This window comes from Bicyclus anynana, chromosome 4, assembly GCF_947172395.1.
Source record: "Bicyclus anynana chromosome 4, ilBicAnyn1.1, whole genome shotgun sequence".
NCBI lineage: Eukaryota > Metazoa > Arthropoda > Insecta > Lepidoptera > Nymphalidae > Bicyclus > Bicyclus anynana.
The window spans coordinates 12,843,121-12,866,785 of record NC_069086.1 but is presented as its reverse complement, the minus strand read 5'-3'; the positions used below and the strand labels follow the sequence as shown (position 1 = coordinate 12,866,785).

Sequence of the window (23,665 nt, the reverse complement as noted above, 5' to 3'; positions counted from 1 at the left end):
GTGGCGCACCGCATGCCCTTGGTCATCTTTATTTTTATTTATTTAAGATATATCTCGATTACTTTAATTTAAATGGTAATTAACTTAATGACTAAAACATGTAACGTTAACTGTTGTAGATGTTATTCGATAAAACATTTTAAATATATAAACACGTCTAACTTTGCATCAGCATCAGTGCACTGAAATACGTCCTCTGGTTATCACGTGCACTAAACAAAATAACAATGATGTTCAGCGTACTACTGCCCCTGCTACTAGGTGTGTTTAGTGATTATTAACTTCATTAAAATGTTGTTGCTGTTTATGTTTACTCTTATTTTTTTTATCTTACTTTACTATTTATTGTTTTATAGCATCACTAGCTGCCTCAAAACCGCAATACGGGAACGCGCAGTTTTCTTGCCCTCAACCTTATGGGTATTTCAAAGCTTCTAATCAATGTGACCAATATGTCGAATGCAAGGTAAATTTACTTTCATATATTTGATATACCTAACTTCGACTGCACTATGCGGTTAAATTAATGTAATATTTTTATGTATTTGCAGAACAATGTGCCACTTCAGTTGTCCTGTCCTACCGGTCTTCAATTTAATCCAATGAGACAATGGGTGGAGTACCCTTGTGATGCTCCTGCCGTCGTGCGGTGTAATTCATCTCGTATGTATTGAATGACATTACATAATTTAGTTGTGTTCCGCTAACCTTAAAGCAGAGCAAGTTGTCAGTGCTAGCTTTCGGATCCAAAAATCGCTAATAATATAAATCTCCTGGGCAATGAAAAACGATATGATCGGAGTTTAATTTATTTAACGTGACTTGGAAATGAAAAGATCCTTAAAAGAACCAAATTTATTATAAAGCGCAACGAACCTTGCCTATATCCCGCGTTGATTCATTAAGGATTTCAGTGGTAAAGAGCGGGGTATATGCAAGGTATAGTTCGTAGAATCCCTGTACTTTGAGGTTCCAAGATAATAGCGACCGTAATAGTTGTCGATACTCTACTAACTGGATTCAGACATGACACAGGGTCACATTTAGTTCTAATTTTATTTGCGCGATCAAAAGTATCCTTTAACCTTTTCTTGCATTATGGTCTCAAATTGTGAAAAAGTTTCATTTTAATCCATTCATTAGTTTCTGCGTGATGCCCAACCAACAAATACATGAACAAAGAGACAGACGGACAAAAAATAAAAATATATTTTTTTGGCTTTTAGTATAACTAATAGCTTTTACGCTCTGTAATAAAAATTTTCAAAATATCTTCAATATACAGAATTGGACCTGTTACAGTTTTATTTTCAATAAAATTAGTCACTACAATAGATCTATGTCCTGCAATGGACTGATAAATGATGAAAATGATAATGATTTATTTCTTACTTACAGCTGCAAGAACTTATGTTGCACCGACAACGCCCGCACCTCCTCCCCCCACTACTCCAGCTCCAGTAGTGGTCCAGCCGCGAGACTTCTCGTGCCCACAGCCGCAGGGCTACTTCCGGACATCTACTGGTTGTGAACAATATGTTGAATGCAAGGTGAGATATGAGAAATTTACAAATACTTACAACAACGGGACAATTGAGACGATAGCTTAAGTCGAACGACGTTTATTTCATTTGCTGGAACATCTATGTAGATTCATATTTTGGGCCTTTAAAATGACTGTTTGTATTTTATTGCGCAATAACGTCATCATCAATAATACACGTGTGTTAGTAATAATTCCAATCCGCTAAACGGATTTAGTCAAAGTTGCAACACAATCATCCATGGTCGATGCACCCATAATGCAATCCTCCTCCACTTTTGATTGCGTCACTCATCGCTGCAACTACGAACACTGTGGCCAGAGTGAACGATTAAAAAGAAGAACAATCGCTCTTAAACATGGGCTTAAAGGCGATGAAATAATAAACTTATGGATTGGATGGTGACACTAATGTTTTTTTTATTGCTACAGAATAGCGTACCACGAACGTTCTCCTGCCCTCGTGGTCTTTACTTCAATCCACAAGTGCAATGGACGCAGTACCCCTGCGATCAGGCTTCAAAGGCGATATGTGACGAACCTTTAGGTAAATTTATTTTTATGTACTTACTTTAATTCACTAAATGAATGCATGCTAGTGCACTTATACTTCTATTACTCTCGTTTATGTACATATCTCAATTCTTTTCCATATTCTTTAATTTACAAAATCTACTGCTAGTGCACTAAACTTTTTTTATTTCTGTACCCAGAGATTGAGGCTACACCAGAACCTGAACCAGCGACTACACCAGCACCAGCACCTGCACCAATATGCCAACCTGTGGCATCATGCTTAGGCCCTGCACCAACGTGCCAACCCGTGGCACTATGCTCTGCCCCTGCACCGCCACCACCATGCACTCAATGTTACTAATAAAAACGGTACGGTGATTTTATATTTTCTATTTAACAATTATTCTTATAATAGTAATTCTAGTTTGAAATACAGGTTCACTTTTAAAACAAAGACTTAAATAAAATGTATTTTTTTATCATTTTAGCGCATTCAAGTAAAAGTTTGTTTTTTACAAAGGTTGTTTTACTTTTAATTTATTATGATTTAAAGATTCCATTCTATTTTGGCGTGTCATCAAATATTCTCCAAAATATGGAATCAATAGTTGTTAAAGCCTTTAAAAAATAGTAACGAAAGTCAAATCAAATAACAATTAGGCATGTTAATGCTCATTAAATATGTTTTAAATATACCTATGCCATAAAATGCTAATAATAGAACTTAAAGTTCTTTTTGTTACAGGCGCTGAACTAAATGCCACGAATTCCGCTTACTGCGTTAATGATGGCTACAAGTTCTACCGCTACGAGATACTGCGCAGTAGATGACAACGTTTACTGCTATGGAATAACTAGCTAGCTAGATCAATTATATACAAACAAAATTGTGCTTTTATTATATTTATTAGGTGAAGGTTTAAAAAAATAAATTATTTTTTAATAAAGCATTATTTATTTCACCTATAATCACAGAATAAAGAATGATCCAGAATGATTCCTCACAAGCAGCGTGGTGAAGTTGAACCCATAAAAATAAATCAATCGTCACGCGTCTCCTCGACATCTACATTATACCTACAAACTTTTAACATAATTTGTATTTCATAAGACTAACAATAATTAAGTAAATTAATATAATAATCAATAATCTATACTAATATTATAATACTGAAGAGTTTGGCCTTTTTAATCAAAAAATTGTGACCATTCTCCAAAAATAAGTAAATTTACAAAAATCAGTATTGTTTGTAGCATGGATAAACTATACGTAATTGCTATATGTTGGAATAATTGTTTCAGAACTTGACACTCTAACTCTCAAGCATTTTTTTAATATATTAGATAACGCTAGCGTATGTAGTTTTTTTTTGTTTCGCCTCAATACCATCGATTATAAAGGACATGTCACAATTTTGTATGGTTTTGTATGGAGGCTTGAAGAGGCTGCCTTTATTCCGAGTGTCAACTAAGCAGAACAAATTATTTTTATCTTAAAAGAATATAAAATACTGGGCTTCAAAACACAAATGAAAAAAATTTGAAACCCGTATTTTTATTTTATTAATTAAATAAAATGTATTTTTTGCATTAGCTGATATAAATTATGAATTTTCATCATGGCAATATGCTTGTAACTCACAAGCTGACTGATTGTCAGTGATCTTCGTGTAGTCGCGTTGGTTTATGACGTTTCTAAAGCAATTTAAGGATTTATTTGTTTCATGCTTCTCTGTCTACAATTTAATGTTTCTTTTTAACTTGTATCATATTGACATTTGACAAAATTACATGACAATGACAGCTTACACTGGATATGAATACAATTCCAGTTATTTTTATTGGCTATTTTGAACACTGCTGTATTGTATAATTTTAATTTTTAGGCAAAGGAGCAAAACAAAAAAAAAATTTAATTAATGCTGGTTCCAAAACTTCTGCGAAATTGTTTTTCAAACAACAATTTGTGTCTTCTATCCATAAAAATACTGTCAACCCGCTTGTAAGTTATAGATAATAAAGGCCCATTTTGGGACATGTCCTTTGAAACATTTTCAAGTTCGATTGCAATCATGGGTTTTTTAATTTATAGAGCACATTATATAAGGGTGGAACCACCACGTTCGGAAGTGTCATGAAAGTGCAAGATACCACTATAAATGTTAGCTAAGTTATGGAAAACCATAATCAGGAGAGGTATATGTTAATATGACTGAGAGTCGCAAGATCTTTCAAAATAGGTTGAAGTGGAGCCTAAACAACGAGGATCAGATCGGGATGGATGTATTAGACTTCCCATCAAGCTGACAAAAACTTTGGAAAAGCCACTAAACGGCTCGACTACAAAACTACACTACCTGTTAGCGTTGAAAATGTACACGATCCAAAGTTGATCGCGGATTTGTTTTCGCACCAGTTCAAAGTAAAACCACTACCCGTCCGTGACAAGGGTGAGCATCCGCCCAGTCAAAATGTTAAAACTGTATTGTATCTATACCAGCCTGATGACATAGCCAAAGTGGTTTTAAAAATTAAACGAGGTAAGTCTACTAAGCACTAGTAACTCCTGAGTCTGAGCTTAGAGCACATTAAGAAATTGAGATTCAACGATTTTTAGTCTCAAGTCTACGATTAACTATTCTCGTGTAGAGACACATCGGTCTATGCCTACTTTTTAGATCTGAGTAGAGCTTTTGACTTAGTTTATCAATTACAATGGCAAAAACTTATGAAGTATCACGTACCTAGCAAAACCGTGGATCTGTTGAGGTACTGGTATGAGAATCAAAATAATGTTGTAAAATAGGGCGACGCACTCTCTAATGATTTTAGATTAAAGTGTGGCGTGCGTCAAGGCGGGCTTACCTCTCCGAACCTTTTTAGTCTATATGTCAACGAACTGATTGAGGAACTGAAAAGTGCTAAATTAGGCCTAGTAAATAACCTAAGTTATGCTGATGATATGGTACTTCTGAGTCCCTTAATCAGGGGACTTAGGCACTTGCTGAACATCTGTGAGCAGTATGCGAGGGACCACGTTCTTAAATATAATGTGAAAAAGACGCAGATAATGGTATTTCGGGCAGGTAAAGGTCCGAAAAATGTGCCTTTGGTTCTTTTAGATGGAACATCCATTTGGAATTTTTCATCCTTTAGAAAGGATGCAAAAATTCAGGTACTTGGGGCATACTCTAACTGAGGATTTGCGTGACAATGAAGACATAGAGCGTGAACGCAGGGCTTTGGCTATTTGGTGTAACATGATCGCTCGCCGGTTTGCGAGGTGTAGTCCCAAGTACAAGATTATTTCACAATCACCAGATCGCGAACTGCGGCTTTTTGATTCCGTCCCCAGAATTCTCGAAATGAAATGAAATGGTTTTTAAACTCTCGTGTATCTATTATGACACTCACTTTGTTAGATTTTTGGCGCGTGCAGTAGTTTTAGAACATCTATTATGCATTGTTTCATACTACTTCTATATTTTTAATTTTTAATACATATCTGCTCGTAATAATATTATTGTATACAACAAAAAATAGTAGGGCTTTTTTAAGATAGGAGTAATGTAGGGTAAGAGTAGGGTAGGGGTAGTGTATGCGTAGTGATAGGATTAGGTAGGGTAGGGTAAAAGTAGGATATGGAAGGTGTAACTTAAAAATGAATGTGACGTTACTCCAAATACAATATGGCGGCCTTCCTATGCATGTCGGACTAAGTTCTTTATGCACTCCTACAATATGGATATCAAATAAGAGCACTTGCTGTGATTAACTTGAAAATTAAAGTGACGTCACTCGAAATCTAGTATTTATTTATTTATTTGACAACAATACACATATTATAGGTTTTACTTCAAAATCTGTTTTCGCCATTCATGCAATCCCAATGAACTTTGAACGAAATCGGTGGAGTATTAAAAAATTTAAGTAAAAGTACGATTATGTTTGTTTAAAATTGATCTAGCTAATTTGTCGATAGCAGTAGACGTTATCATCTTCTGCGCAGTATTTCATAGCGATAGAATTTGGAGCCACAAACACAAATTTCACGAGGTAAATACTGATCAAATACGAGATGAGGTAGATAAGTAAAAAACATATAAATCAACATTGTAGTAGCACATGTGACATTTGGTTGTGACATGGGAATCGTAATTTAACGGGAATTGACACAAAAACAAGGCAGACAAGTTTGCAGAAAAACGAAATATTATGAAGAACTGTTATAACGTCTTAATCAAATTGTGCTAATAAGCTTGTGGCGCACCGCATGCCCTTGGTCATCTTTATTTTTATTTATTTAAGATATATCTCGATTACTTTAATTTAAATGGTAATTAACTTAATGACTAAAACATGTAACGTTAACTGTTGTAGATGTTATTCGATAAAACATTTTAAATATATAAACACGTCTAACTTTGCATCAGCATCAGTGCACTGAAATACGTCCTCTGGTTATCACGTGCACTAAACAAAATAACAATGATGTTCAGCGTACTACTGCCCCTGCTGTTACTAGGTGTGTTTAGTAACTTCATTAAAATGTTGTTGTTGTTTAAGTTTACTCTTATTTTTTTTATCTTACTTTACTATTTATTGTTTTATAGCATCACTAGCTGCCTCAAAACCGCAATACGGGAACGCGCAGTTTTCTTGCCCTCAACCTTATGGGTATTTCAAAGCTTCTAATCAATGTGACCAATATGTCGAATGCAAGGTAAATTTACTTTCATATATTTGATATACCTAACTTCGACTGCACTATGCGGCTAAATTAATGTAATATTTTTATGTATTTGCAGAACAATGTGCCACTTCAGTTGTCCTGTCCTGCCGGTCTTCAATTTAATCCAATGAGACAATGGGTGGAGTACCCTTGTGATGCTCCTGCCGTCGTGCGGTGTAACTCATCTCGTATGTATTGAATGACATTACATAATTTAGTTGTGTTCCGCTAACCTTAAAGCAGAGCAAGTTGTCAGTGCTAGCTTTCGGATCCAAAAATCGCTAATAATATAAATCTCCTGGGCAATGAAAAACGATATGATCGGTGTTTAATTTATTTAACGTGACTTGGAAATGAAAAGATCCTTAAAAGAACCAAATTTATTATAAAGCGCAACGAATCTTGCCTATATCCCGCGTTGATTCACTTAAGGATTTCAGTGGTAAAGAGCGGGGTATATGCAAGGTATAGTTCGTAGAATCCCTGTACTTTGAGGTTCCAAGATAATAGCGACCGTAATAGTTGTCGATACTCTACTAACTGGATTCAGACATGACACAGGGTCACATTTAGTTCTAATTTTATTTGCGCGATCAAAAGTATCCTTTAACCTTTTTTTGCATTATGGACTCAAATTGTGAAAAAGTTTCATTTGAATCCATTCATTAGTTTCTGCGTGATGCCCAACCAACAAAAATATGAACAAAGAGACAGACGGACAAAAAATAAAAATATATTTTTTTGGCTTTTAGTATAACTAATAGCTTTTACGCTCTGTAATAAAAATTTTCAAAATATCTTCAATATACAGAATTGGACCTGTTACAGTTTTATTTTCAATAAAATTAGTCACTACAATAGATCTATGTCCTGCAATGGACTGATAAATGATGAAAATGATAATGATTTATTTCTTACTTACAGCTGCAAGAACTTATGTTGCACCGACAACGCCCGCACCTCCTCCCCCCACTACTCCAGCTCCAGTAGTGGTCCAGCCGCGAGACTTCTCGTGCCCACAGCCGCAGGGCTACTTCCGGACATCTACTGGTTGTGAACAATATGTTGAATGCAAGGTGAGATATGAGAAATTTACAAATACTTACAACAACGGGACAATTGAGACGATAGCTTAAGTCGAACGACGTTTATTTCATTTGCTGGAACATCTATGTAGATTCATATTTTGGGCCTTTAAAATGACTGTTTGTATTTTATTGCGCAATAACGTCATCATCAATAATACACGTGTGTTAGTAATAATTCCAATCAGCTAAACGGATTTAGTCAAAGTTGCAACACAATCATCCATGGTCGGTGCACCCATAATGCAATCCTCCTCCACTTTTAATTGCGTCACTCATCGCTGCAACTACGAACACTGTGGCCAGTGTGAACGATTAAAAAGAAGAACAATCATTCTTAAACATGGGCTTAAAGGCGATGAAATAATAAACTTATGGATCGGATGGTGACACTAATGTTTTTTTTATTGCTACAGAATAGCGTACCACGAACGTTCTCCTGCCCTCGTGGTCTTTACTTCAATCCACAAGTGCAATGGACGCAGTACCCCTGCGATCAGGCTTCAAAAGCGATATGTGATGAACCTTTAGGTAAATTTTGTTTTATGTATTTATTTTATCCAGGTCTAGCTGGTGGGAGGCTTCGGCCGTGGCTACCACCCTACCGACAAAGACGTACCGTCAAGCGATTACGCGTTCCGGTACGATGTCGTATAGAAACTGAAAGGGGTGTGGATTTTCATCCTCCTTTTAACAAGCTAGCCCGCTTCCATCTAAGATTACATCGTCACTATCCATCAGGTGATATTGCAGTCAAGGCTTACTTGTAAAAAAAAAAAAGAAAAAAAGTGCTATGCACTTATGCTTTTATTACTCTCGTTTAGGTACAAATCTCAATTCCTTTCCATGTTCTTTATTATTTTACAAAATCTACTGCTAGTGCACTAAACTTTTTATTTTTGTACCTAGAGATTAAAACTACACCAGAACCTGAACCAGTGACTACACCAGCACCAGCACCTGCACCAATGTGCCAACCTGTGGCATCATGCTTAGGCCCTGCACCAACGTGCCAACCTGTGGCACTATGCTCTGCCCCTGCACCGCCACCACCATGCACTCAATGTTACTAATAAAAACGGTACGGTGATTTTATATTTTCTATTTAACAATTTATTCTTATAAGAGTAATTCTAGTTTGAAATACAGGTTAACTTTTAGAACAAAGACTTAAATATAATGTATTTTTTTATCATTTTAGCACATTCAAGTAAAAGTTTGATTTTTACAAAGGTTGTTTTACTTTTAATTTATTATGATTTAAAGATTCCATTCTATTTTGCCGTGTCATCAAATATTCTCCAAAATATGGGATCAAAAGTTGTTAAAGCCTATAAAAAAATAGTAACGAAAGTCAAATCAAATAACAATTAGGCATGTTAATGCTTATTAAATATGTTTTAAATATACCTATGCCATAAAATGCTAATAATAGAACTTAAAGTTCTTTTTATTATAACCACTTATGTTACAGGTGATGAACTAAATGCCACGAATTCCGTTTACTGCGTTAATGATGGCTACAAGTTCTACCGCTACGAGATACTGCGCAGCAGATGACAACGTTTACTGCTATGGAATAACTAGCTAGATCAATTATATACAAACAAAATTGTGCTTTTATTATATTTATTAGGTGAAGGTTTAAAAAAATAAATTATTTTTTAATAAAGCATTATTTATTTCACCTATAATCCCAGAATAAAGGATGATCCAGAATGATTCCTCACAAGCAACGTGGTGAAGTCGAACCCATAAAAATAAATCTATCGTCACGCGTCTCCTCGACATCTACATTATACCTACAAACTTTTAACATAATTTGTATTTCATAAGACTAACAATAATTAAGTAAATTAATATAATAATCAATAATCTATACTAATATTATAATACTGAAGAGTTTGGCCTTTTTAATCAAAAAATTGTGACCATTCTCCAAAAATAAGTAAATTTACAAAAATCAGTATTGTTTGTAGCATGGATAAACTATACGTAATTGCTTTATGTTGGAATAATTGTTTCAGAACTTGACACTCTAACTCTCAAGCATTTTTTTAATACGTTTGATAACGCTAGTGTATGTAGTTTTTTTTTGTTTCGCCTCAATACCATCGATTATAAAGGACATGTCACAATTTTGTATGGTTTTGTATGGAGGCTTGAAGAGGCTGCCTTTATTCCGAGTGTCAACAAAGCAGAACAAATTATTTTTATCTTAAAAGAATATAAAATACTGGGCTTCAAAACACAAATGAAAAAAATTTGAAACCCGTATTTTTATTTTATTAATTAAATAAAATGTATTTTTTGCATTAGCTGATATAAATTATGAATTTTCATCATGGCAATATGCTTGTAACTCACAAGCTGACTGATTGTCAGTGATCTTCGTGTAGTCGCGTTGGTTTATGACGTTTCTAAAGCAATTTAAGGATTTATTTGTTTCATGCTTCTCTGTCTACAATTTAATGTTTCTTTTTAACTTGTATCATATTGACATTTGACAAAATTACATGACAATGACAGCTTACACCGGATATGAATACAATTCCAGTTATTTTTATTGGCTATTTTGAACACTGCTGTATTGTATAATTTTAATTTTTAGGCAAAGGAGCAAAACAAAAAAAAATATTTAATTAATGCTGGTTCCAAAACTTCTGCAAAATTGTTTTTCAAACAACAATCTGTGTCTTCTATACATAAAAATACTATCAACCCGCTTGTAAGTTATAGATAATAAAGGCCCATTTTGGGACATGTCCTTTGAAACATTTTCAAGTTCGATTGCAATCATGGGTTTTTTAATTTATAGAGCACATTATATAAGGGTGGAACCACCACGTTCGGAAGTGTCATGAAAGTGCAAGATACCACTATAAATGTTAGCTAAGTTATGGAAAACCATAATCAGGAGAGGTATATGTTAATATGACTGAGAGTCGCAAGATCTTTCAAAATAGGTTGAAGTGGTGCCTAAACAACGAGGATCAGATCGGGATGGATGTATTAGACTTCCCATCAAGCTGACAAAAACTTTGGAAAAGCCACTAAACGACTCGACTACAAAACTACACTACCTGTTAGCGTTGAAAATGTACACGATCCAAAGTTGATCGCGGATTTGTTTTCGCACCAGTTCAAAGTAAAACCACTACCCGTCCGTGACGAGGGTGAGCATCCGCCCAGTCAAAATGTTAAAACTGTATTGTATATATACCAGCCTGATCACATAGCCAAAGTGGTTTTAAAAATTAAACGAGGTAAGTCTACTAAGCACTAGTAACTCCTGAGTCTGAGCTTAGAGCACATTAAGAAATTGAGATTCAGCGATTTTTAGTCTCAAGTCTACGATTAACTATTCTCGTGTAGAGACACATCGGTCTATGCCTACTTTTTAGATCTGAGTAGAGCTTTTGACTTAGTTTATCAATTACAATGGCAAAAACTTATGAAGTATCACGTACCTAGCAAAACCGTGGATCTGTTGAGGTACTGGTATGAGAATCAAAATAATGTTGTAAAATAGGGCGACGCACTCTCTAATGATTTTAGATTAAAGTGTGGCGTGCGTCAAGGCGGGCTTACCTCTCCTGACCTTTTTAGTCTATATGTCAACGAACTGATTGAGGAACTGAAAAGTGCTAAATTAGGCCTAGTAAATAACCTAAGTTATGCTGATGATATGGTACTTCTGAGTCCCTTAATCAGGGGACTTAGGCACTTGCTGAACATCTGTGAGCAGTATGCGAGGGACCACGTTCTTAAATATAATGTGAAAAAGACACAGATAATGGTATTTCGGGCAGGTAAAGGTCCGGAAAATGTGCCTTTGGTTCTTTTAGATGGAACATCCATTTGGAATTTTTCATCCTTTAGAAAGGATGAAAAATTCAGGTACTTGGGGCATACTCTAACTGAGGATTTGCGTGACAATGAAGACATAGAGCGTGAACGCAGGGCTTTGGCTATTTGGTGTAACATGCTCGCTCGCCGGTTTGCGAGGTGTAGTCCCAAGTACAAGATTATTTCACAATCACCAGATCGCAAACTGCGGCTTTTTGATTCCGTCCCCAGAATTTTCGAAATGAAATGAAATGGTTTTTAAACTCTCGTGTATCTATTATGACACTCACTTTGTTAGATTTTTGGCGCGTGCAGTAGTTTTAGAACATCTATTATGCATTGTTTCATACTACTTCTATATTTTTAATTTTTAATACATATCTGCTCGTAATAATATTATTGTATACAACAAAAATAGTAGGGCTTTTTTAAGATAGGAGTAATGTAGGGTAAGAGTAGGGTAGGGGTAGTGTATGCGTAGTGATAGGATTAGGTAGGGTAGGGTAAAAGTAGGATATGGAAGGTGTAACTTAAAAATGAATGTGACGTTACTCCAAATACAATATGGCGGCCTTCCTATGCATGTCGGACTAAGTTCTTTATGCACTCCTACAATATCGATATCAAATAAAAGCACTTGCTGTGATTAACTTGAAAATTAAAGTGACGTCACTCGAAATCTAGTATTTATTTATTTATTTGACAACAATACACATATTATAGGTTTTACTTCAAAATCTGTTTTCGCCATTCATGCAATCCCAATGAACTTTGAAAAACAAAACAAAAACAAATTTGACGAGGTAAATACTGATCAAATACGAGATGAGGTAAGTAAAAAACATATAAATCAACATTGTAGTAGCACATGTGACATTTGGTTGTGACATGGGAATCGTAATTTAACGGGAATTGACACAAAAACAAGGCAGACAAGTTTGCAGAAAAACAAAACATTATGAAGAACTGTTATAACGTCTTAATCAAATTGTGCTAATAAGCTTGTGGCGCACCGCATGCCCTTGGTCATTTTTATTTATTTAAGATATATCTCGATTACTTTAATTTAAATGGTAATTAACTTAATGACTAAAACATGTAACGTTAACTGTTGTAGATGTTATTCGATAAAACATTTTAAATATATAAACACGTCTAACTTTGCATCAGCATCAGTGCACTGAAATACGTCCTCTGGTTATCACGTGCACTAAACAAAATAACAATGATGTTCAGCGTACTACTGCCCCTGCTGTTACTAGGTGGGTTTAGTCATTATTAACTTCATTAAAATGTTGTTGTTGTTTATGTTTACTCTTATTTTTTTTATCTTACTTTACTATTTATTGTTTTATAGCATCACTAGCTGCCTCAAAACCGCAATACGGGAACGCGCAGTTTTCTTGCCCTCAACCTTATGGGTATTTCAAAGCTTCTAATCAATGTGACCAATATGTCGAATGCAAGGTAAATTTACTTTCATATATTTGATATACCTAACTTCGACTGCACTATGCGGTTAAATTAATGTAATATTTTTATGTATTTGCAGAACAATGTGCCACTTCAGTTGTCCTGTCCTGCCGGTCTTCAATTTAATCCAATGAGACAATGGGTGGAGTACCCTTGTGATGCTCCTGCCGTCGTGCGGTGTAACCCATCTCGTACGTATTTAATGACATTACATAATTTAGTTGTGTTACGCTAACCTCAAAGCAGAGCAAATTGTCAGTGCTAGTTTTCGGATCCAAAAATCGCTAATAATATAAATCTCCTGGGCGATGAAAAACGATATGATCGGAGTTTAGTTTATTTAATGTGACTTAGAAATGAGAAGATCCTTAAAAGAACCAAATTTATTATAAAGCGCAACGAATCTTGCCTATATCCCGCGCTTTATGACTTTAGGATTTAAATGATAAAGCGATCCCGCGTTGATTCACTTAAGGATTTCAGTGGTAAAGAGCACGGTATATGCAAGGTATAGTTCGTAGAATCCCTGTACATTGAGGTTCCAAGATAATAGCGACCGTAATAGTTATCGATACTCAACTAACTGGATTCAGACATGACACAGGCTCATATTTAGTTCTAATTTTATTTTCGCGATTAAAAGTATCCTTTAACTTTTTCTTGCATTACTTTTTCTTGAATTCATTCATTAGTTTCTGCGTGATGCCCAACCAACAAAAACATGAACAAAGAGACAGACGGACAAAAAATAAAAATATATTTTTTGGCTTTTAGTATCGAATAGTACAACGCTCTGCAATAAAAAATATCAAAATATCTTCAATATACAGAATTGGACCTGTTACAGTTTTATTTCCAATAAAATTAGTCACTACAATAGATCTATGTCCTGCAATGGACTGATATATGATGAAAATGAGAATGATTTATTTCTTACTTACAGCTGCAAGAGCTTATGTTGCACCGACAACGCCCGCACCTCCTCCCCCCACTACTCCAGCTCCAGTAGTGGTCCAGCCGCGAGACTTCTCGTGCCCACAGCCGCAGGGCTACTTCCGGACATCTACTGGTTGTGAACAATATGTTGAATGCAAGGTGATATATGAGAAATTTACAAATACTTACAACAACGGGACAATTTAGACGATTGCTTAAGTCGAACGACGTTTATTTCATTTGCTTGAATATCAACTATGTAGATTCATATTTTGGGCCTTTAAAATGACTGTTTGTACTTTTTTGCGCAATAACGTCATCATCAATAATACTCGTGTGTTAGTAATAATTCCAATCCGCTAAACGGATTTAGTCAAAGTTGCAACACAATCATCCATGGTCGGTGCACCCATAATGCAATCCTCCTCCACTTATGATTGCGTCGCTCATCGCTGCAACTACGAACACTGTGGCCAGAGTGAACGATTAAAAAGAAGAACAATCGCTCTTAAACATGGGCTTAAAGGCTCGGATGGTGACACTAATGATCTTGTTATTGCTACAGAATAGCGTACCACGAACGTTCTCCTGCCCTCGTGGTCTTTACTTCAACCCACAAGTGCAATGGACGCAGTACCCCTGCGATCAGGCTTCAAAAGCGATATGTGACGAACCTTTAGGTAAATTTATTTTTATGTACTTCCTTTAATTCACTAAATGAATGCATGCTAGTACACTTATGCTTTTATTACTCGCGTTTAGGTACATATCTCAATATTTTGATGTTCTTTATTTCACAAAATCTACTGCGAGTGCACTAAACTTTTTATTTTTGTATACAGAGATTGAGGCTATACCAGAACCTGAAAAAGCGACTACACCAGCACCAGCACCTGCACCAATGTGCCAACCTGTGGCATCATGCTTAGGTCCTGCACCAACGTGCCAACCTGTGGCACTATGCTCTGCCCCTGCACCGCCACCACCATGCACTCAATGTTACTAATAAAAACGGTACGGTGATTTTATATTTTCTATTTAACAATTATTCTTATAATAGTAATTCTAGTTTGAAATACAGGTTAACTTTTAAAACAAGGACTTAAATAAAATGGCATTTTTCATCATTTTAGCGCATTCAAGAAAAAGTTTGTTTTTTTTTAAAGTTGTTTACTTTTAATTTATTATGATTTAAAGATTACGTTCTATATTGCCGTGTTATCAAATATTCGCCAAGATATTAAATCAATAGTTGTTAAAGCCTTTAAAAAAATAGTATCGAAAGTCAAATCAAATAACAATTAGGCATGTTAATGCCTTATTAAGTATGTTTTAAATATACCTATGCCTTAAAATGCTAATAATAGAACTTAAAGTTCTTTTTATTAACCACTCATAACGTAATTTAAGCATACAATTCTCTATCATGTTACAGGCGCTGAACTAAATGCCACGAATTCCGCTTACTGCGTTAATGATGGCTACAAGTTCTACCGCTACGAGATACTGCGCAGTAGATGACAACGTTTACTGCTATGGAAAAACTAGCTAGATCAATTATATACAAACAGAATTGTACTTTTATTATATTTATTAGGTGAAGGTGTAAAAAATAAATTATTATTTAAATTAAGCATTATTTATTTCACCTTTAATCGCAGAATATAGAATGAGCCAGAATGATTCCTCACAAGCAGCGTGGTAAAGCCGGTGAAACCCATAAAAATAAAACAAACGTCACGCGTCTCCTCGACATCTGCATATACAAACTTTTTTCAAAATTTGTCTTTTAAAATTTAACACTAACAACAATTAGGAAAATTATTTTATTTTAATTGAAAATTAAATGTACGAAGCTGATGCTTTTACCCGGTAACATAATTTCCGACTACTGTGAAAATGAATAATGAGTATGTAAGGTAAACGTGTGAGATAATAGTTTAAAAACTCCCTAAAACTAAAAATCCATTCGTTGTTATTTTCTCCACTTTACCTAGGTAGGTATTTAAGTAAATGCGTCTCAACTTTGATGGTAACAGATTAAAAATTTATCCATCACCAAATTAGGATGACTATTTTCACTAGATGAAGACAACAATAACAATTAATGTTGAAAAATATGTAAGTTACGGTCACAAATTTTCAATGAATTTCTTTAAAAAATCAAGTGTGTATTATTCACGCCAATTGTTTTTTAAATTCTCGCTTTTTATTTTTTTTTTCTTTCACATGAGAAAAAGGTAAAGATATTACACCGTACAGGATGGTCCATGTCTTCAAATCTCGCTCTATTCGCAACTCAATAAAAATTAAATAAAAAATTAACGCATTTCCACAGACAAAAACTCTGCATTTCATTCCAATTTAAAGGTTTTTAGTTTTTTTCAAAACAATCAGGGCCTTACCTATAATGATTATATTTTCAAATAAAACCTCCTCCGTTTTATAGTAGGCTAGTAAAGAGACAAGAATTAAAAAAAAAATTACTTAAGCCCCTAGAGGCTGAAATGCTTGTTTAGCCCCGCTGTAGAGTGGTAATATGACAGTGTTTTTGCGCAAGAGTAGTGAAAATAATGTTATTCCACATTTATCAAAAATTCTAGGGATTCCTAAAGGGTTGAAGTTTTTTTTATATAAATCGTTTACGATTCAAGTTATTGGTATATTCAATATACCATTAAAGCTCAACTATGAAACATAAAATAATTATTAAAAGAATTATTCACGTGTGCTTGATGTTACGAAATTAAAAGAATTAAATTATATTTTTATAGCACTGCTTTCCCAGCAAGATGATTTATTTATTTTTTTAATCTCGTATCATAATATTCTAACTATGAAATAAAAAAATATCTTAATTGCATAGATTATTCATATAATCATAATATAGCAGACTCAGCAGTGGATCACAAAAATAAGAAAACCTATGTCGAACAAAGTTGATTCACAATATTTTTCAGGACAACTTAATTAACAAGTCAAACTGTAACCAAAATAAGACTCTAGAATGGCAGAGAATGATCTTGAGAGGAGTCACGATATTTTGATCGTTGTATGTAGGGTTAAGGGATCCCCTGACAGTTAACTAACACTCCCGTTTTCCACTCAAGTCACTCTCCCTACCTATGGAACCCACAAAGAATTACAAAACAATAAATGTGGACGGCTCGAACGCCACGAGCATACTGAAGCCGACCGTACGACGAGCGCCTTATATCGCATCTCGTTCCCGACGACCGATTGCTACCCCTCTCTAACTCCCTACTCTTTACGGAAACAAATAGCCCTACCTACCTAGCATCGGCACGAGCCAACATGCGGTTGAACGACGTCATATCCGTCTCAGACTACTTTTTCCTACACCTGACAGGAAGACGTTCTAATCGTCTGATGACTGATCATCATTAATTGTGTTGTCACATAGAACATAACAAAACGCCAATTGTATTACCAATACAATATAGTAAGAATATTAGAGCGCACGGAACACAACGCTGTCGTGTAGTCGTTCCAAATACAAAATTCAAAAACGAATACATTTTGAGTCAATACGATACGAAGCGTGGCATCAGTATTTTTTTAATAATATTCAAGAAAAGTGAAATCTTATTATTTTTAAATATTTTAAAAACAGTTAACAAAAACTATAGAAATAAGATATAGTAGATTGTTATACAAGGGGCTAAAACGACCCATTATATACGAGGTACTTTTAACGCTAAATAGAAACCGAGTTTATAATGGGTTTAGCCCCACGTGTTACACTATATTTTTCACTACGATTGCGAGAAAATAAAATAATTCCGTACGGTAATTCAATGTTTTATTTTATTTTAAATGTTAAATGTACGAACTTAGAAAAATTTATGTTAAGAGAGAGACTTTTACCTGGTAACTTAATTTCCGACTGCTGTGAAGATGAATAATGAGTATGTGAGGTAAACGTAGGAGTTATTAGTTAGTAAGTTAGTAAAAAACTTGTTCCGTAAATTAATCAACTCGTTGTTCTTTTCTCCACTTATTAAATTTTTCGTAGGTTTTGTATTTAATTTGTAGGTTCGTTTTGATCCATCTTTAAATTAGGGTCACTATTCTCAATAGATGAAGACATAACAATTGATGTTGCAAAATATGTAAATTACGGTCACAAATTCACAATGAATTTCTTAAAAAAATCCAATGTGGATTATTAACAACAAATTGTTTTTAAATTCTCGCTCTTTAATTTTATTTTTCTTTACTAATATAATTTTTCCCACGAAGAAAAGGCAAAGGTATTACACCGTACAACCTTGTCTTCAAATCTCGCTCTTTAAATTCGCAACTCAATAAAAATCAAATAAAAAAAAAATACCGCATTCCACAGACAAGAACGCTGCATTTTAATCCAATTTCAAGTTTTATTTTTTATCAAACAATCATCACCTGAATCGCATGACGCGCGGAGCCATATAACCAAAAGAAGAAGAAGAAGGGCCTTACCTACGATGATTTATAAAGTAGGCTAGTATTTGGCTAGTACTCGTAACAGACAAAAATTAAAAAAACAAAATTACTTTAGCCCCTAGAGGCTGAAATTCTTGTTTAGCCCCGCTGTGGAGTGGTAATATGACAATGTTTTTGAGCAAGAGTAGTGAAAAAGTATTTTTATAGGTAATTATTGATTATTATATTAATTTACCTAATTGTTGTTAGTTAGCTAGTTAGTAAAATTTAACAAATTTTGAAATACAAATTATGAAAAAAGTTTGCTTATGCAGATGTTGAGGAGACGCGTAACGTTTGTTTTATTTTTATGGGTTTCACCGGCTTCACCACGCTGCTTGTGAGGAAGCATTCTGGATCATTCTTTATTCTGGGATTATAGGTGAAATAAATAATGCTTTATTAAAAAATAATTTATTTTTTTAAACCTTCACCTAATAAATATAATAAAAGCACAATTTTGTTTGTATATAATTGATCTAGCTAGTTTTTCCATAGCAGTAAACGTTGTCATCTACTGCGCAGTATCTCGTAGCGGTAGAACTTGTAGCCATCATTAACGCAGTAAGCGGAATTCGTGGCATTTAGTTCAGCGCCTGTAACATGATTAGAGAAATATTGAATTTAGAAGAGAAAAAAATGTTTAAATTGCGTTATAAGTGGTTATAATAAAAAGAACTTTACGTTCTATTATTAGCATTTTATGGCATAGGTATATTTAAAACATACTTAATAAGCATTATCATGCCTAATTGTTATTTGATTTGACTTTCGTTACTATTTTTTTACAGGCTTTAACAACTATTGATTCCATATTTTGACAAATATTTGATAACACGTCAATATAGAACGTAATCTTTAAATTAGTAATAAATAAAAAAAAAGAACTTTTACTTGAATGCGCTAAAATGATGAAAAATGCCATTTTATTTAAGTCCTTGTTTTAAAAGTTAACCTGTATTTCAAACTAGAATTACTCTTATAAGAATAAATTGTTAAATAGAAAATACAAAATCACCGTACCGTTTTTATTAGTAACATTGAGTGCATGGTGGTGGCGGTGCAGGGGCAGAGCATAGTGCCACAGGTTGGCACGTTGGTGCAGGACCTAAGCATGATGCCACAGGTTGGCACATTGGTGCAGGTGCTGGTGCTGGTGTAGTCGCTTTTTCAGGTTCTGGTATAGCCTCAATCTCTGTATACAAAAATAAAAAGTTTAGTGCACTCGCAGTAGATTTTGTGAAATAAAGAACATCAAAATATTGAGATATGTACCTAAACGCGAGTAATAAAAGCATAAGTGTACTAGCATGCATTCATTTAGTGAATTAAAGGAAGTACATAAAAAGAAATTTACCTAAAGGTTCATCACATATCGCTTTTGAAGCCTGATCGCAGGGGTACTGCGTCCATTGCACTTGTGGGTTGAAGTAAAGACCACGAGGGCAGGAGAACGTTCGTGGTACGCTATTCTGTAGCAATAAAAAGATCATTAGTGTCACCGTCCGAGCCTTTAAGCCCATGTTTAAGAGCGACTTAACACTCTGGCCACAGTGTTCGTAGTTGCAGCGATGAATGACGCAATCAAAAGTGGAGGAGGATTGCATTATGGGTGCACCGACCATGGATGATTGTGTTGCAACTTTGACTAAATCCGTTTAGCGGATTGGAATTATTACTAACACACGTGTATTATTGATGATGACGTTATTGCGCAATAAAATACTAACAGTCATCTTAAAGGCCCAAAATATGAATCTACATAGTTGATGTTCAAGCAAATGAAATAAACGTCGTTCGACTTAAGCTATCGTCTCAATTGTCCCGTTGTTGTAAGTATTTGTAAATCTCTCATATCTCACCTTGCATTCAACATATTGTTCACAACCAGTAGATGTCCGGAAGTAGCCCTGCGGCTGTGGGCACGAGAAGTCTCGCGGCTGGACCACTACTGGAGCTGGAGTAGTGGGGGGAGGAGGTGCGGGCGTTGTCGGTGCAACATATGTTCTTGCAGCTGTAAGTAAGAAATAAATCATCATCATTTTCATCATATCAGTCCATTGCAGGACATGGATCTATTGTAGTGACTAATTTTATTGGAAATAAAACTGTAACAGGTCCAATTCTGTATATTGAAGATATTTTGATAATTTTTATTGCAGAGCGTTGCAGAGAATCGATACTAAAAGCCAAAAAAATATATTTTTATTTTTTGTCCGTCTGTCTCTTTCTTCATGTTTTTGTTGGTTGGGCTCAGAAACTAATGAATGAATTCAAATGAAACTTTTTCACAATTTGAGACCATAATGCGAGAAAAGGTTAAAGGATACTTTTGATCGCTAAAATAAAATTAGAACTAAATATGAGCTTGTGTCATGTCTGAATCCAGTTAGTTGAGTATCGATAACTATTACGGTCGCTATTATCTTGGAACCTCAAAGTACAGGGATTCTACGAACTATACCTTGCATATACCCCGCTCTTTACCACTGAAATCCTTAAGTGAATCAACGCAAGATCTCTTTATCATTTAAATCCTAAAGTCATAAAGCGCGGGATATAGGTAAGATTCGTTGCGCTTTATAATAAATTTGGTTCTTTTAAGGATCTTCTCATTTCTAAGTCACATTAAATAAACTAAACTCCGATCATATCGTTTTTCATCGCCCAGGAGATTTATATTATTAGCGATTTTTGGATCCGAAAACTAGCACTGACAACTTGCACTGCTTTGAGCACACAACTAAATTATGTAATGTCATTAAATACGTACGAGATGGGTTACACCGCACGACGGCAGGAGCATCACAAGGGTACTCTATCCATTGTCTCATTGGATTAAATTGAAGACCGGTAGGACAGGACAACTGAAGTGGCACATTGTTCTACAAATACATAAAAATATTACATTAATTTAACCGCATAGTGCAGTCGAAGTTAGTTATATCAAATATATGAAAGTTAACTTACCTTGCATTCCACATATTGGTCACATTGATTAGAAGCTTTGAAATACCCATAAGGTTGAGGGCAAGAAAATTGCGCGTTCCCGTATTGCGGTTTTGAGGCAGCTAGTGATGCTATAAAACAATAAGTAGTAAAGTAAGATAAAAAATAAGAGTTAACATAAACACCAACAACAGTTTAATTAAGTTAATAATGACTAAACACACCTAGTAACAGCAGGGGCAGTAGGACGCTGAATATCATTGTTATTTTGTTTAGTGCACGTGATAACCAGAGAACGTATTTTAGTGCACTGATGCTGATGCAAAGTTAGACGTGTTTATATATTTTAACTGTTTTATCGAATAATGTCTACAACAGTTAACGTTACATTTTTTAGTCATTAAGTTAATTACCATTTTAATTAAAGTAATCGAGATATAATATATCTTAAATAAATAAATATAAAGATAGGCAAGGGCATGCGGTGCGCCACAAGTTTGTCTCATTAGCACAATTCGATTAAGATGTTGTACCAGTTCTTCATATTTTGTTTTTCTGCGAACTTGTCTGCCATGTTTTTGTCAATTCCCGTTAAATTACAATTTCCATGTCACTAAATGAGATCAAGACAATTATGCACATTTGACCGCCTTATAAAAAAATTAATATAAAAAAAAACGATATAAAAAGTCAAAATCATTTATTACAATACACTATTGTAGGAAATAGTAGTCTCAGACGTATATGACGTAGCTCGATCTTGTGTTGACTTGTGCCTACGCTAGGTGGCGCAACTTGTTTCCGTGAACAGTAAGGATTATTGAGTGGGGGCTTATGACATAAGGCTACCCCTGTCTAACTCCCTACTCTTTACGGAAAACACACAAAAAGTTGCGAAACAATAGCGACGTCATATCCGTCTAAGACTATTTCCCACAAAATGTTAATTTATGAAGTCGTCCGCCTGAGTACCTTAAAGTAGTCTTTGAAAGCAACGAAATAAGGTCAAAAAGATAGTTCAGCATGTACTTTAACATGTACTTTCTTCGTAAGGACATGTTAAAGTTCTCGTGAGGTCCCTGTTACACCCCGCGGGTGCTCATGCTATACTTGCACAGAGAATATTATATTAGTTATAAGTATGTATTTATCAGTTATTTTCGATAAATTATGATTTGATTAGATATTAACTTAAAAAGTTTTAATTAATTTATTATAAGTATATTTTACGATTGTTGTAAGATTTTTCAACAATAATGAACTTTTGGTACATTAATTGTTTGTTGTTACATTTCTTGAAAATTCAGCACCAAAAGTCGAAGGCTATGATAGAGAAGGTGGTGTTTGGTGATGATCAGATTAAAAGAGTCAAAAGTGATAGTAACCATAATGATAGTTATGGTCAAATATCGGATCATAATTTAATGTCCCAGAAGAACGTTTCTAGAAGAATTAATGTAAAGGAAAAAAGAATTTAGGGTAGGAAACAATAATGGCAAGTACCTATTAAGCTTATTTATCTTATAATAATAATAATAATAATATGTCTTTAATTCAAGCTATAAAACCATTTAAGATATACAAATACAAATAAATAATAGTAATTAATTAATCAAGTAATAAGTTTGATACGTAAAACATTTCTCTAGGAGAGGAAACATTTTTTATTTCCTGTTCCTGTCGCAATGCACGGTAAGCCAATACTTTAGGATAGGGTTTTCAGGGCACTCAGAGCATACACTGAGGATTTCATTTCGAGAATTCCGGAGACGGAACCAAAAAGCCGCAGGTCGCGATCTGATGATCGTGAAATAATCTTGACTGCATCTCGCAAACCGGCGAGCGAGCATTATACACCAAAGCCCTGCTTTCACGCTCTATGTCTTCATTATCACGCAAATCCACAGTTAGAATATTCCCCAAGTACCTGAATTTGTTCATCCTTTCTAAAGGAGTTCCATCTAAAAGATCCAAAGGCACATTTTCCGTACCTTTACCTGCCCGAAATACCATTATTGGTTTTTTTTCACATTATATTTGAGACCGTGGTCCCTCGCATGCTGCTCACAGATGTTCTCCTCCGTTCTTTGCTCAGCA

General features: G+C 34.7%; 4 protein-coding genes across 4 annotated transcripts; 3 read left to right on the top strand and 1 right to left on the bottom strand.

Annotated features, from left to right (window-relative positions):
* The first annotated feature begins 280 nt into the window (after positions 1–280).
* Positions 281–2,994, top strand: LOC112057008 (uncharacterized). Its single transcript, XM_052881245.1, has 6 exons — positions 281–466; positions 552–663; positions 1,399–1,550; positions 1,976–2,090; positions 2,257–2,428; positions 2,805–2,994. Exons 2-5 carry the CDS (start codon positions 603–605, stop codon positions 2,418–2,420), a joined length of 492 nt encoding a protein of 163 aa, XP_052737205.1. The 5' UTR covers positions 281–466; positions 552–602; the 3' UTR covers positions 2,421–2,428; positions 2,805–2,994.
* A 3,454-nt stretch (positions 2,995–6,448) lies between these two features.
* LOC112057006 (protein obstructor-E) lies at positions 6,449–9,548 on the top strand. Its single transcript, XM_052881244.1, has 7 exons — positions 6,449–6,584; positions 6,673–6,782; positions 6,868–6,979; positions 7,716–7,867; positions 8,293–8,407; positions 8,786–8,957; positions 9,351–9,548. The coding sequence occupies exons 1-6, from the start codon at positions 6,548–6,550 to the stop codon at positions 8,947–8,949; spliced, it is 690 nt and encodes a 229-aa protein (XP_052737204.1). The 5' UTR covers positions 6,449–6,547; the 3' UTR covers positions 8,950–8,957; positions 9,351–9,548.
* A 3,306-nt stretch (positions 9,549–12,854) lies between these two features.
* LOC112050171 (protein obstructor-E-like) lies at positions 12,855–15,767 on the top strand. The gene is made up of 7 exons (XM_052891618.1): positions 12,855–12,987; positions 13,083–13,192; positions 13,278–13,389; positions 14,142–14,293; positions 14,700–14,814; positions 14,977–15,148; positions 15,570–15,767. The coding sequence occupies exons 1-6, from the start codon at positions 12,951–12,953 to the stop codon at positions 15,138–15,140; spliced, it is 690 nt and encodes a 229-aa protein (XP_052747578.1). The 5' UTR covers positions 12,855–12,950; the 3' UTR covers positions 15,141–15,148; positions 15,570–15,767.
* A 3,254-nt stretch (positions 15,768–19,021) lies between these two features.
* Positions 19,022–21,918, bottom strand: LOC112057007 (protein obstructor-E-like). The gene is made up of 7 exons (XM_052881225.1): positions 21,793–21,918; positions 21,590–21,699; positions 21,393–21,504; positions 20,482–20,633; positions 19,977–20,091; positions 19,643–19,814; positions 19,022–19,215 (listed from the first exon to the last, which is right to left on the bottom strand). Exons 1-6 carry the CDS (start codon positions 21,827–21,829, stop codon positions 19,651–19,653), a joined length of 690 nt encoding a protein of 229 aa, XP_052737185.1. The 5' UTR covers positions 21,830–21,918; the 3' UTR covers positions 19,022–19,215; positions 19,643–19,650.
* Positions 21,919–23,665: the final 1,747 nt, after the last annotated feature.